We start from the raw sequence: 14004 nt of genomic DNA on the forward strand, positions 1-14004 counted from the left end.
GGGCTGAGGGCTGAGCCGCCTGGAGCTGTCGGCAGCAGTTTCTCCCCTCTGACACTCCGGAGCGAGTCACCCCTGCCTGCTCAGGAGCTCCTGGAAACAGTAGATATAGCCCCTCTCACCTTCCTCTGAACTAGTAAGGAATGTGATGGCCTACATCCTACCAGTGGTTTTTAAGCCATGGGTCACGACCTAGCAGTGAGTCCCTGAGTCAGTTTAGCAGGTCACATCCTGCTCACGGGAGCCAGCGGTGCGTGTTCGGTAGCTTTTCGTTGGTTATTTGAACTCTGTTGCAGTGGAAATCAGCCAGCAACACAAAGTTGGGGCTTGTTTGTTTTAGCACAGAGAGCTGATTAAACAGTTATCAGTACACAGCGGGTCACAATGTCCACCGCCCCCGCCCCAGTGGAGTAGAATGGAATAGAAAGAAAAATAACCAGGATCCATGCATAGTAAATAAAGTATGATAAGACTCCTATTTAAGTCCAAAGATATTTATGGGGGGGGGATATTTATGTGTGTGTTCAGGGGCCATGTAAGATGTATTTTTTACTCCATGTTATAGTTCAGAAAAAGTTTAGAAGTCCTTGGTCTGAGTCTCTTCACTTCCTTCTGACCTTCCCCAGTAACTAAGTCTACTCCTCAGATCTTCAGGCAAAACCTGGTGTCCAACACCCCCTGACTTACTAATGTTCCATGTGTTGAGTATAGGATGAGAATTTTTTGCACACTAGAAGTTACTTTATAATACATAAAATCCTAGTCTACATGAGTCGTTTGAACCCATTAAAGCCGTGTAAAAACCCATTCTTAAACCCTACCAAAGATCTCCTACAATGAGCAGAAAACAATAATCATTAGTATAATTACTAGTCTCTCGAAGGTGAGAGACTAGTGAGTAGCAGATACCACGATAAGCCACACAGTATTGTTTTACCCTACCACCCTTCATTCCCAAAGTACTCGCTGAAGCAATTAAATCTTTTTAAGAAAGTAAAGTTAGCCAACCGCAGTGGCACATGCCTGTAATCCCATCACCAAATGAGGCTGAGGCAGGAGGATCAGGATTGCAAGTTTGAGTCCTACCTGGGCAACTTAGCAACTTAGCAAGACTCTATCTCAAAACAAATTTTAAAACTTAAAAGAACTGCAGGCAGCTCCAGATACTCAGCCCTCAGTGCAATCCTCAGTGATAGAAAGAGCACACCTGGATTTGATCAACAGTACCAAAGAAGGGAGGGAGGGAGGCTGTCAATACAACAAGGCCCCTTCCTTATAATGATTCAGTAATTTCTTTTCTTTTTTTTTCTGAGACTGGGTCTCACTATGTAGTTGAGACTGACCTGGAAATCACTATGTAGCCCAGGCTGGTCTTGAACTCACAGGGATCCTCCTGCCTCAGCCTCCTGAATGCTGGGATTATTCATACAAGCGTGTGCCACCATGCCCAGCCAGTAGTTTCTTAATCTAGATTTTCTATATAGACAGAAATATATCAAGTACACTTAAGTGGCTTATGCTTCAAAACCAGTGTGGTAGTCAGATCATAGAATTAGATCCCATGAACTTTGATTTTGATCAGGCTTGCAGTTTTTAATTTTCATAAAAGGACAGTTATTAAGAATCCTCGTGGGGGGCTGGGGATGTAGCTCCTTGCAAGCTCAAGGTCCTCAGTTTGATCCCCGGTACCACAAAAAAAAAAAAAAAAAAAAAAATCCTCATGAGGCTGGGGATTTAGCTCAGAGATGCCACTGACTCCAAGCATAAGGTCCTGAGTTCAATCCACGGTACAAAAAAAGCAAGACTCTTTGTAGCCAGGCATGCTGGCGCACACCTGTAATCCCAGCACTTGGGAGGCTGAGGCAGGAGGATTGCTGCAAGTTCAAGGCCAGCCTGAACTACAAGCAAGACCCTGACTCAAAAAAAAAAAGAAAAAAACCCTCATGTAAAAGAGCTGTCAAGTATGTTAAATAAATAATCTTCCCTTAAAACATCTACTGTCTAAATGTAGTTACAAAGAAAAAATTTTTCACTGAGTGACATTTAAAAGTCATCCAAAGATCTCTCTCTCTCTCTCTTTCTCTCTGTTGCATGATGTAATTTTATCATGCTCATTTATTGGTTTGTTGTAATAGAAAAACGAATCAGAATAAGGGCAACATTTTTTTTAAAGTTTGGAAGAGTTAAATATGTTTTCAGAAACGTCATGTGCCTATTTTTAGAATTAGGTTTATTGTATAAAAAAATAACAGTAGAACTCCAGCATTTTAAAAATTATTCAACACTCATTTGCAAGTAGAAAATCACTCCTCCCCCAACTATGGACCTATGGGTTTGGGTCAGTGTTGACCTTTTCACCTTGAACCAGGGGCTGCCATTGTTCACCAGCCACAAGCAAGGGCTTCTGGGAGGACGTGCAAGCACAGGGCTGCTCTGGTTGGCAGGTTCTGGCCCCACTGGCTGCATTTCAGAGTGACTCGGGGGCTGCCTTTGCTCTGAACAAACCCCTCGCAGCTGTGCCCAGCGCCTTTGTGTCACCCAGACCGGGTTTCATGAAATGGATCCGATGCGCTGGTGCCTGTTACTGTTCCTTCCCACAAGTTGGAGCTGTGCCCGGGAGGTGAGGGGGCAGCAGGTTGGCCCTCGCTCCCCAGCTGTCCCTTTCTACTACTGTCACTCAGGATATAAATAAATGGACTCATCCACTTCCCTTCTCCTCAAACCAGAGCATTGCTGTAAGAGACCACCAGGGCCACCCTGACCCAGTGGACAAATCTGAGAGATAAAAGTCTTTGCATCTGTGTAATTTTTTAAATATCATTTAAAAATTTTTATTTCTCCTATTCACTGCAGACCATAGAGGATAAAAATAGCTTCAGTTATATGTTCATATGGTTTGAGGTTTGGGCCTTCCTACCAGCATGGAAGCTGTGGTGAATTCTCTATCTTTTCTGAGCAGGAAAAGCTGTGAGTCGGATGAGCACACTGGAAATCTGCACCCTTTACTGTCAGACATCTGTTGGGGGGAGTACACTGTTCTAAACAGAGTCGTCAAAGAAGTGGCCTTTAAGACCTGAAGAGCCGGGCGTGGTGGTGCACGCTTGCAATCTCAGTACTCAGGAGGCTGAGGCAGGAGGATCACCACAAGTCTGAGGCCAGCTTGGGCTACATTAGTGAGTTCAAGGCCAGCCTAAACTACATAGTGAAACCATGTCTCAAAAAAAAAAAAAAAGACCTGAAGGACCCACGAAAGCGCCCATGGGCTTATAGAGAAGGGAACACCAGGTAGTAGAGCGAGCAGCAGGAGCACTGCCCTGAGGGATGTGGCTGCTGGGTTTGGGAAATGTAAGCAGACTAGTGAAGCCCAGACAGCAGGAGAGCAAATGAGACTGAGTGAAAAGGACCAGATGAAGGAGGGCCCAGCGCACCAACAAAGGACCTGCAAGGGGGCCCAGGCAGAGAACCGCACAGGAGCACAGCTGCTGCTGTGTTGGGCAGGGCCGGGGTACAGAGGTGAAGGTACTGCAGCCTCCAGCAGAAACGGACATATTATCAACCTGGATTTTTAAAACCCACTTGTAAGCTATTAAAAGAAACATATCTAGAACATGAGATACGGCCACATGAAAGAAAAGGTTTGGAAAAGATGTACCTGGGAAATACCATCCAAAAGAAAGGAAATCTGACAAAATGGTTTTCAGGTTTAAAAAACTAAAAGCTTATCAAGGAATAAGGGTTACTGCATTTAGCTAAATGTTCACCAGAAAAGTACTCAGTCTCTTGCTTAACTAGTATATACAATGATTTGTTAAAGACTTAACAGATTTACAAAGAAAAACAAAGATCTACCTTTATATTGGGATATTGTCATGAAAATTAATAGTTGAAAAATCAAGCAATCTGAATATCAGTAATATTCTAGGAAATTGTCAACCACACAGCTGACAGTCCTGACCTAACAGATCCATACAGAGCACTGCACTCCATAACTACATGTGCCCCTCCTCTGTGTACACAGAAACTGTGTGAGGCCTTGTATCACATTTCAGAGACCATATTCCCTGACCACTGTAATAACAAAAAGAAAACTGGGAGATCCTCGTGTGTTTGGAAAATAAGAAAGATTTAACTCATCAAAGGCATCATAATATAATTAGAAAACGTCTCACACTAAAAACCTGAGGAATATGGCTAAAAGAATACTTAAAAGGAAAATTTATGCTTTCAGTGAGGGGGAGGGAAGAGGGCCAGAGTTAATGTGCTAAGTATCTGACTTAAGAAGTTAAAAGAAGAACAACCCAATAAACCCAAATAAAGTAAAAAGTAAAGAAAAATAAACAATAATAAAGATAAGAGAGGAAAATCTTAGAACAGAAAAATAAACAGTTGAGGAACAGAGACATTATTATATATGCCACAGAGATTAAACACATGGTAGGAAAATATTACGAATAGTTTCGTGCTGATACATTTTTAAAACTTTGGTAAGATGGATACAATTTTAGTATTTAACTTACAAAATTCACTCAAGAAATATAAAATCCAAGTATTTCTTTAATTAAGGAAATTGGATCAAGAACAAAAATCCTCCCACAAATACAGTGCCAGGATTTTATGGTTTTACTGGTTACTCCTAAAAAGTATCCACGGGGAAAATATCCCAACCTACAAATTATTTCAGAGAATAGGAAAATAAGAAAGACTTCACATCTCTAGGATTATCTTAATATCAAAACCTGACAAGGACAGTTCAAAAAACATTCCAAATTTGCAAGACATTCTTATTCATGGATGTAAGTGCAAAACTTCCAAATAAAATATTAGCAAATTAAATCTAGCAATGTTTAAAAAGGTAATACTTATAACCAAATTTGGTTTACCCTAGAGACTTAACAATTGTTTAATATTTTAAAATTGTTCCATCACTCAGGAGGCTGAGGCAGGAGGATTGCCACAAGTTCATTGCCAGCCTACACTACATAGTGAGTTCAAGGCCAGCCTGAATTACATAGCCAGACCTGTCTCAAAAAAATCAAAATAATAATAGTAATAATAATAATTGACTAATGTAATTTATCACAGCAACATATTAAAGAGGAAAAATCTATGCTCTTCTCGTTAGAAACAAAATGAGCATTTGAAAGAATTCAGTACATTACTTTAACCAAAAAAATCTTAGATGGGAACTTTCGTCACCTGATAATAAAATATCTCTACAAAATCCAAAAGCAGACATCGTATTTTAATTGGGACACTTGAAAGTGTGCATTCCCTTTCAGGTGAGAAGCAAGATGAGGGAGCCCTCCATCAAATGCCTGTAACCCCAGCACTCTGGGAGGCTGAGGCAGGCAGATCACAAGTTGGAGCCCAGCTGGACAACTTAGTGAATTAGCAAGACCCTGTCTCAAAATAAAAAAGGAGGGAGGGCTGGGGACGTAATTTAGTATGAAGATGGATTCAATCCATAGTACCACAAAAATAAATTACTTTTATGTTATGGTAGAAGATCTTAGCTGGTAAGGTAAAACAAGGAAAGGAAAGGACATGAGGATCAAAGAAGAAGAAATCAATTATTATTGTCAGGTGGTATATAACGTATTGAATTGGAAACCCAAAAGTATCTTCAGTGACTGCTTAGCTTTAGAAGAGAGTTTTCCAAAAACAATTACATTTCTAAGTATCAGCAAGAAACAAAGCATGTGATTATTGAAGAGTTGCCTTTTATAGAGCATTAAAATATATGATGTATCTAGGAATAAATTTAACAAGATATACAAGACTTGTTATTAAAATATATTAAAAACCTTATCGAGGTCACAAGTTAATGGCAAAGCGCAGGTGTTTGTGGAGTAGAAGTCCTGCTTTGGTAAAGACATCAGTTCTCCCCCAAAATGATCTGTAGATTTCAGGGAGTGTTCATTTTTTTTGTTTTGTTTTTGGAAGTTTGGCAACATGGTTCTAAAATTTATAACCCACACACACCTGTAATCCCAGCATTTGGGAGGCTGAGGCAGGAGGATCGCTGTGAGTTCGAGACCAGCCTGGGCTACAAAGTGAGTTCCAGGTCAGTCTCAACTACATAGTGAGACCCTGTCTCAAAAAACAAAAATAAAATTTATAACCCAAAGTATAAATAAGGAGCAACGTGGAGGATAGATATGGGAAGGGGAGCAAGAGATGGGGCGGGGGGAGGGAAGGGAAGGAAAGGGGATTTGACTTTTTTAAATCATGAAATTCTCAGATACCGGAAAGATACTATGGATTTCCCACCCTTAAGTCCTTACCCCTTAAAGAGACATAATGTCATAACTTGAGTTGGCTTGCAAAGTGCTCCCGGTAAGAAACAGAGAAAGAGATGGAAATGGTACATGTTAGCCAGGAGTGGTGTCCACCATGATCCCAGCTACTCCAGAAGCCAGGCTGGAGGACTGCCAGGTTGAGCCCAGCCTGGGCCACGTAGAAAGCCCTGTCTCAGAAAGAAAGTTGGTAATTACCAAAGGTAGATGATGGCATTTATTTGTGTGTGTGTGTGTGTGTGTGTGTGTGTGTGTGTTTGAAATTTTATATTTACAAAAATTTTAAAGAAATCATTATTTTTATTATAGTATCCTGGGTTTTCTAGAAGTCTTGACATTTCAAAAAATCATTTTCTGAAAAAGTTACCTGTTAAGTATTTTATTTAAATGTAGTCTGCAGCTGGGCATGGTGGTGCACACCTGTAATCCCAGCACACTGAAGGCTGAGGCAGGAGGATTGCTGTGAGTTCGAGACCAGCCTGGGCTACATAGTGAGTTCCAGGTCAGTCTCAACTACATAGTGAGACCCTGTCTCAAAAAAATAAAATAAAAAATAATAATAATAATTTAAAAATAAATGTAATCTGAGTAGTATTTACCTTGTAAATTAATAAATTATAAAGAGATAAGTAACAGACTAGGTGAAAATATTTGTAAAACATTAGTTTCCAGATATTAAGCAAAAACTTCTAAAATTTAGATATCAAATCATGAGCAACAAAAGGCAAAGTCTTTGCTTCAAAAGACATTATCAAGAAAAGAAAGCAGCCAGGCATGGCAGTGCATGCGTGTAATCCCAGCGCTTGGGAGGCTGAGGCAGGAGGATCACTGCAAGTTCAAGGCCAGCCTAGGCTACATAGTGAGTTCAAGGCCAGTCTGAACTGCATAGCCTCTCTCAAAACAAAAACAAACAAAAAAACAAAGTAAAAGGACAACTCACAAAATGGAAGAAAATATTTACAAATTGCATATGTTACAAGGAGAACTCAATGCAATTCAATAAGGAAGAACTCAGTTTTTCAGATGGACTAAGGAATATCTAAACAGATATTTAACCGAAGATGGATGTATGAAAAGAACCTCAGCATTGCTAGCCACTGGGGAGATGTGAATCAAAACCAAAGCAGGATAGCATTTCACACCTGCTAGCTTGGCCACAATAACATGTACTGGCAAAGATGTAGAGAGACTGAAACCTTCAAATACCACTGATGAAGGTGAGAAATGATTAGAGTCTGGCAGCTCCTGAAAAGGTTAAATTCAGAGTTACCATGTGACCTACAATTAATTTCACTCCCAGATCCACAGACAAGAGAAGGGAAAAGATGTGTGCAACAGGAAGTAGTAAATGCACATTGATAGCAGTGTTATTAGTAACAGCCAAGAGGCAGAAACAACCCCACATCCATGGACTGATGACTGAATAAATGTAGTATATACATACATACAATGGAATATTATTCAGCCATAAAAAAGGAATAAAGAACTACCGCATCCTACAATGTCGACGACCCTTAAAACATTCTGCTACATAAATGATACTAGTCACAAAGGACCACATACTGCATGATTCCGTTTCTGTGAACCATTAAGAATAGATAATGCTAGAGACACAAAGTAGATTAGTGCTTGCCTAGGGCAGGGCCATGAAAGGTATGGGGCTGAGAGGTACAGGGTTTCTTTGGAGGGTAATGAAACACAGGGCGAATGAGCACAACCACCAGTAATGGCTCGGATGGCAGCATCAGTGACCCAGCAGGCCCCCTGCCAAGTGTACACCCATAAGAGTCCTTCCAGTTGTCCCGAGGTCACACCAGGCACGATCACAGGGGCACCATAAAACCCAAAACCCCTACAACTAAACCTTGTGTTATTCAGGGATGTAAATGTATGTGGTAAGCAAACCTGTTTTTAACAAGCAAACGGGATTGGTAACCCAGAATCCGGGCCGGTGGAAGTAGAGAGAACCAGAAGGGCCTTACAGACTTGGGAGTGAGGTTCCTTTCCTTAAACGGGGTATCGGGTGCACAGGAGTAGATGGGGATGGGGTGCGGTCAAAGCACGGAGACCATCTGACATCCCTGCACTGGGGGAAGACGTAGGCAATCCCAGGCACATGTGGAACTTTTTCCATGCAGTTCAGAAATGCTAATGTTCACCCGAGTCTCTAGAAAAGATGGAAATATTTACCACCATCTACATATAGGAGAGCAAGAGGGATAGATTTTTCTTTCCTTTTTTGTTTAATGGGTTCTTACTGTGTTTAATGGGGTCTTACTAGGCTCAAAGTTCCTCCTGCCACATCCTCCTAGTAGTTGGGACTATGTGTGCCACCAGGCCCTTCAAAAAAATAAAATAAAATGCTTTTATTGTGCCTGGCATGGTGGTGGTCTCCTGTGACGTCACCTACTTGAGAGGCTGAGGCAGAAGGATCCTTTTAGCCCATGAGTTCAAGATCACCTTGGACAGCTAATAAGACTATTTCTAAAACCAACACAGACATTTTAAAAATTGGTTTTAATCCATGAGAAAGAAAACTACTCCCCAAAAAGAGCCACAGAGCAAACATGTTTTAAGATGATTTCCAGCCAAAGTGGTGAAAGTTAAAAGTTTTGTACTTCAAGGTGAAGTTCATTTATTGGGACTACAACATGTAACAAGTAACCCAGAATCGCTGCGAAGCGGTGAGACCTGACCTTCCTCTCGCCCGTCACTCAGCGGGTTCCTTTCTCTCTTGCAGAGCCCACGCACACCACGGAGAGAGCACCAGCTGACTGCTGCCTGGTGCGTGACTGAGGGCGGAGCACTTGCCAGCCTGCAGGGGGGCCATAGTATTTTTTTTTCTGCCTCAGAGCCCCCAAAGCCCTCAAGCAGAATTGGCAGTGGATGGTTGCCATCAACCAAACCAGACTTTTACTGAGACAACAGGAACACAGAGCCTCTGGCTTTGGAAGGACCTTGGCGGTGGGACAGACAGCTCATGCATCCCTGCCCTGGCTGAGCGCGTACCTTTACCTCCCCTCCTGCTCCAGCCTTCCTAGGTCTCTGCCCCTTTCCTGCCGCAGCACAGAGATGATATAAAAGAGGCTCTTCGGCTATTTGCATTGTGCTTGCTCTTCTTTTCCAGATTATAGTATTACGTTTTCTTTGTGCAAGCTTAAAAATCTCACCATCGTCACCCACCCAAGTTGTCTTTCCCTTTCAAGGGGCCTGGGGAAGGGGCTCGGGTCTCAGGTTCCCTGAGCAGGAGGCCAGGTATGCGCTGCTGATAGGGCCCAGGGTAATTACTGCTTTTTAAGATGAATAAAGTCATTCTATTTTTCCCCCCATTTTTGCTTATTTCCCAACAATCAGTATTCACAAGCAAGGCTGAAATGGGACCAACTTTTCATTTGATTTCATTCCTGAACAACTTTTTAAACTTCATTTTAGAAACGTGGAGTTACCAAGGAGCTGGGTTTCACCAGGCGGTGCAGCCAGGTTGTTCCCCAGGGCAGCTCCCACACCTGGGAAGGCTCCAGTGCGGTCCTCTAGTGCTCTGTGGGTGACTTTCTGGGTACAGGTCACCAGCTCCTCCAGACCCTGCAGCACAGCCCTGATTGTCCCCACTTGACTGCGCTCCTGCTTCCTCAACTCTCCCAGGTCCGTGCTCTGGCTTCTGAAGGAGAAAAGGTTGAAAGCTGGGCCCCAGAGCCTGCTAACGGATTGACTGAGCTACTCTGGGAAGTCAGTGAGGGAGAATCCAAAATCTGGCCCTGTAGACTCAACACTAAAATCCAAAGAGGAAAATGACACCCAAAAAGACAGACAGCGATTGATTGCCTTCTCAGTGACTGAAAATGAAGGATCGGGCATGTGGCAGCACCATTTGCTGGTGACATGAGATTGTCTGGGTTGTAGGGGAGAAGGCGGAATAGAAGCCATGTGTCCCTGGGACTTGTAGGTGATCATCTGAGGACCATCTTGACTGTTTGCCCCCTTGGTTGTAGGTTGTAGGTTGGTTAGGAAACCAATCAGAAGTCCTCCAAGTCCCCTGCTGACATGTAGTACTGGGAAACAAGGGGCTTGGAAGAATTCAACATATGACTTGTGAAAAGGGATAAGAGATAAACCTAATAACAGAACTCAGACAGCACCTGCCCTGCTGGAAACTGCCCGGGGTAAACAGAACTAACTCCTCGGGCTGATTTCTTTCATTCGCTGTGTCCCAGCCAGGTACCAGGTACCAGATCTCTCCCTCCAGTGTCCCTCTACCTTTCCACAAAACCAGTGCGTGTATTCTTTGAAGACAGTTGATGATTCAAGTGTCTGTGGGCCATAGTGATACACAGACTGGGGAGGCTGGACTCCAAACTGCTGCCCAGATTTGTATCTGCTACTTTTAATGGAGGAATAGTGTGCTCGCTCTCTTGGAAACACTCGGAATGACCATGTGTTCTGTTTTCTCTGGGATACCTCAGCAAACACATGTTATCTGCCTTGACTCATTAGGATGAACCACAGGCCAATGTTTTAGTTACGCCTTAAGAGGTTCAATAAAAAGGGAGATTTAGCCGGGAGTAGTGGCGCACGCCTATAATCCCAGCACTCAGGAGGCTGAGGCAAGAGGATCACTGTGAGTTCGAGACTAGCCTTGGCTACATAGTGAGTTCCAGGTCAGTCTCAGCTATACAGTGAGACCCTGTCTCAAAAAACAAACAAAAAAACAAAACAAAAAAAGGAGATTTAGTCTAGAGCCAGGAAAATTGTTTTCCTCTTCCTTATCGAAGCCTCAGGGAAGGACCAGTAATGTCAGGTCCAATACATCGCTTCTCAAAGTGAAGTTCTTAGGAAAAGCTGGACCCTACCCCAGTCCCAGAGACAGCTCTAGAGCTGTAGTGAATAGACTGTGACACTTGGGATAGCACAGCCTTGGAGGTGACCCCACCACCACCACCAGTGTTTCCTGTGTAAGATAAAGTGCACCCCCACAGGGTTTCAGGGCAGGGACATGGTCTCCAGAAGGACAGTGGAAATAAATGGGCACCCAGAGCATAAAAAGACGCCTTTAGAATTGGCTGGGACACGGACAGAGCAGAGAGCAGGGAAAAATGTCTTGGTGACCAAACTCGGGTTCAATCTTGAAGGAGTCCAGAAGCAACAAGATGCTCACGTACTCGATCACACAGGCATGAGCATCTCCTGCACATCCTCCAAACTGCAAACTGTAGCTTCAGACCTTTTACCAGAGTTTATGTGAGTCACTGAGCCAGATGGCTTTTGGGTGCTGCTGGATGGTTCCTCACACCCTACTCCCTCGCCGCAGATGGCCTGCTTCGGGGGGATATGCATGCAGAATGCCGCATCCCTCTGGGATCTGTAACTTCAGTAACCATATGGGATTGTGCTTTTCCCAGACCATTAACAAGAGGCCCAGCATCTGAAAAGGCTTCTTGCTTGGCCAGTTTAGGATTAACCTAGTAACAGAATTAGCCTCATTCTTGGGTCATTGGCCATAGACTCTCTAACGTTCAACTGACTGGAGGCTGACATGAGATTTCCAAAACTGATGAAGTTGGGTCATTTAGATTTGGTGTGCAAACAACATTTCCAAGGATTCTCATGCCACCATGATCTGGAGGCCAAATTTGCATGCTCTCTGCAAATCAGCTGCTACTCCTGTGTGTCTGAGAACCATACACTCTGCAGGAAGGAAAGGCATACAAACAGTGTGGTCTCCTGGGGGCAAAGGCCGCACACTGCCCGTTGGCCTGCGCGTTCACACTAAGAGTGTGTTTGATGTTGGGGGATTCTCTTTTCAGAGTCTAGTTGTCTCTCAGTAGTAGGTGCTATGGTGGAATCAAGAAGAGGGTAATTAAGGATATGTATATAGTCAGACATACACCTTAGAATAAGGCTTTTACTGTTCTAGAAACAGTCTTCCAGAAGATGAAATCATCCATGATTCCCCAAAAATATTTATTTATACAAAGATTTAGAGAGTAATATTTGTACTTGTCTTATACCTCAGTCTACAGGCCTGGGGCCAAGTCATCATGGGTGGGGCACCCGTGCAGCACCCCCACCCAGTACCTCATGGGTAGCACCTTCTCCCAGGAACACCAAATGAATACCGGGTCTTGGGGGGTAGTGTGGGGGGGCTTCTGATGCCTCAAGGCTGCATGGACCAAAATCCAGATGTGCACACCCTGACCTGGAAGGTGTCTAGCCAGATGTTCAAGGTGAAATGTGATCAGGGAAGAAGGCAAGAGAAGGGACCCAGGGGGCAACCAGGAGAGGGTTAACTCCCACCCTTGGCTTTGGATTTCTACTCTCCACGGGGCCCAATATAGTTGCTAGCCCAGGAACTACATTACATTTTCTGTAACAACCCATGATGCTGACTGATGTAGAAGGGACAGGTTGCAAAAATAACACATTTGTCCTTAATCCCAGGTAGTACAAAATACACTTCTGGGACTTTGTCTTGGTATCCTATCTGAAGAAAAACGTATGCCTCATATGATGTCATCCCGGTTCCCTGGGGCAGACGTGGCACAGCAATGCACAAAGCTGACCTCAGATCCGAAGTGTCTTCCAGCCTGGCCCTGACACGGCCATCCTCCGCCCTTTTCCTCCCAAGTCCCCTTGCCACATGACACGTCCACTAGCCATCCCTCTTCCTCTATCCCCACCACCTCTGTGTGTACCACAGAAAGTCTGTGTTCTGAAGAGTTCACCTTCCCCTACCAACCCACACTTTCTTCACCACAGTGATTCTCAGAGCCAGCTAGAAAGGGAAATGTTCCAGAAGGAAGCCTCCATCTCAGCCATGCCGGGAGCCAAGGGTTGTGGGTCCCAGGCCTCTACGTTAGGTCCGTCGCACTGGCTTCCCGAGGAGCTGGCCATCAGATGGTGGCAGTTCTCCCTCCTCTGTCACAGGCAGGCCTCAGCTACACTTACAAGACTTCACCACCATGTTGGAGAGCTGCTCCACCTTCGGGGTCCTCCCGACATAGTACAGGATGGTCAGGGGCTCCAAGTCCTGGGGCACACAGCAAGGGGAGGCAGATGCTTCTGGATTCAGGGTGTTGTACAGTCCCAGCACCTGGGGCAGGGGACATAGGATTAGAGGTGGAAGAGCCAAGCTCGGGCCCACAGCCCAGGAGCACTGCAAGTCTGGAGGCTATCAGAGTTTGGGCAGCGGAATGGAGGCCAGTTGTGTTTGTGCACTACGGCAGGAAGCACAACGTGTGCGCTTGTCTCAGGGCCGCTGGTTTAAACATCTAAACCAACTGGGGGAGTTTCAGTTGATGAGGAGACCCTCGGCTGCTAAAAAAACACTCTTCTATCGGGCTTCCTTATGGTAGCTGACCACTCTGGTGAAAAAATGTGCTCACTACCCATTACCTTGGGCCATTTTGTAAGTGTAGGGTCAGAGAGGAGGCAGTGACAAAGCACCACAAGGAAACATCTTTTGTCCACCACTGCCCTATTTTCCACTCCTGTCTCTTCCCAGAGTTACCTATTAGCTTCTCCTCCATGCTGTACACTGTCTCTCAGAACAACTTTTGTACATTCAGGAGGCTGCGGCTCTCAGACTTCGTTAACTAGTGGTGGAAATCACTCTACCCCTACAGTCCTTGCCAACTAGGTGCACACATCTCTGACATAGGGCACCATATGACAGGTAATGAACTTCCATGCTAAAAAAAAAAAAAAAAAAAAAAAA

General features: G+C 44.1%; 2 protein-coding genes across 6 annotated transcripts in view; one reads left to right on the forward strand and one right to left on the reverse strand.

The window, feature by feature from the left end:
* Ttll5 (tubulin tyrosine ligase like 5) overlaps nt 1-9591 on the forward strand; it is a 252450-nt gene extending 242859 nt beyond the window's left edge. For 2 of the 3 annotated variants that reach the window (XM_010645541.3, XM_010645544.3), the window contains one exon: nt 9034-9590. In XM_010645541.3, the coding sequence (XP_010643843.1) occupies nt 9034-9089 (56 nt within the window). In that variant the 3' untranslated portion in view covers nt 9090-9590. Of the gene's footprint in view, nt 1-9033 lie in introns of all 3 variants that reach the window. The other variant, XM_010645542.3, reaches the window with a different exon arrangement.
* A 2516-nt stretch (nt 9592-12107) lies between these two features.
* Tgfb3 (transforming growth factor beta 3) overlaps nt 12108-14004 on the reverse strand; it is a 26914-nt gene continuing 25017 nt past the window's right edge. For all 3 annotated transcript variants that reach the window (XM_010645551.3, XM_010645552.2, XM_010645550.3), the window contains one exon: nt 12108-13380. In XM_010645551.3, coding sequence (XP_010643853.1) covers nt 13222-13380 — 159 coding nt within the window. In that variant the 3' untranslated portion in view covers nt 12108-13221. The remainder of the gene's footprint in view (nt 13381-14004) is intronic.

This window comes from Fukomys damarensis, unplaced genomic scaffold (assembly GCF_012274545.1).
Source record: "Fukomys damarensis isolate Sample0158 unplaced genomic scaffold, DMR_v1.0_HiC HiC_scaffold_21, whole genome shotgun sequence".
Lineage (NCBI taxonomy): Eukaryota > Metazoa > Chordata > Mammalia > Rodentia > Bathyergidae > Fukomys > Fukomys damarensis.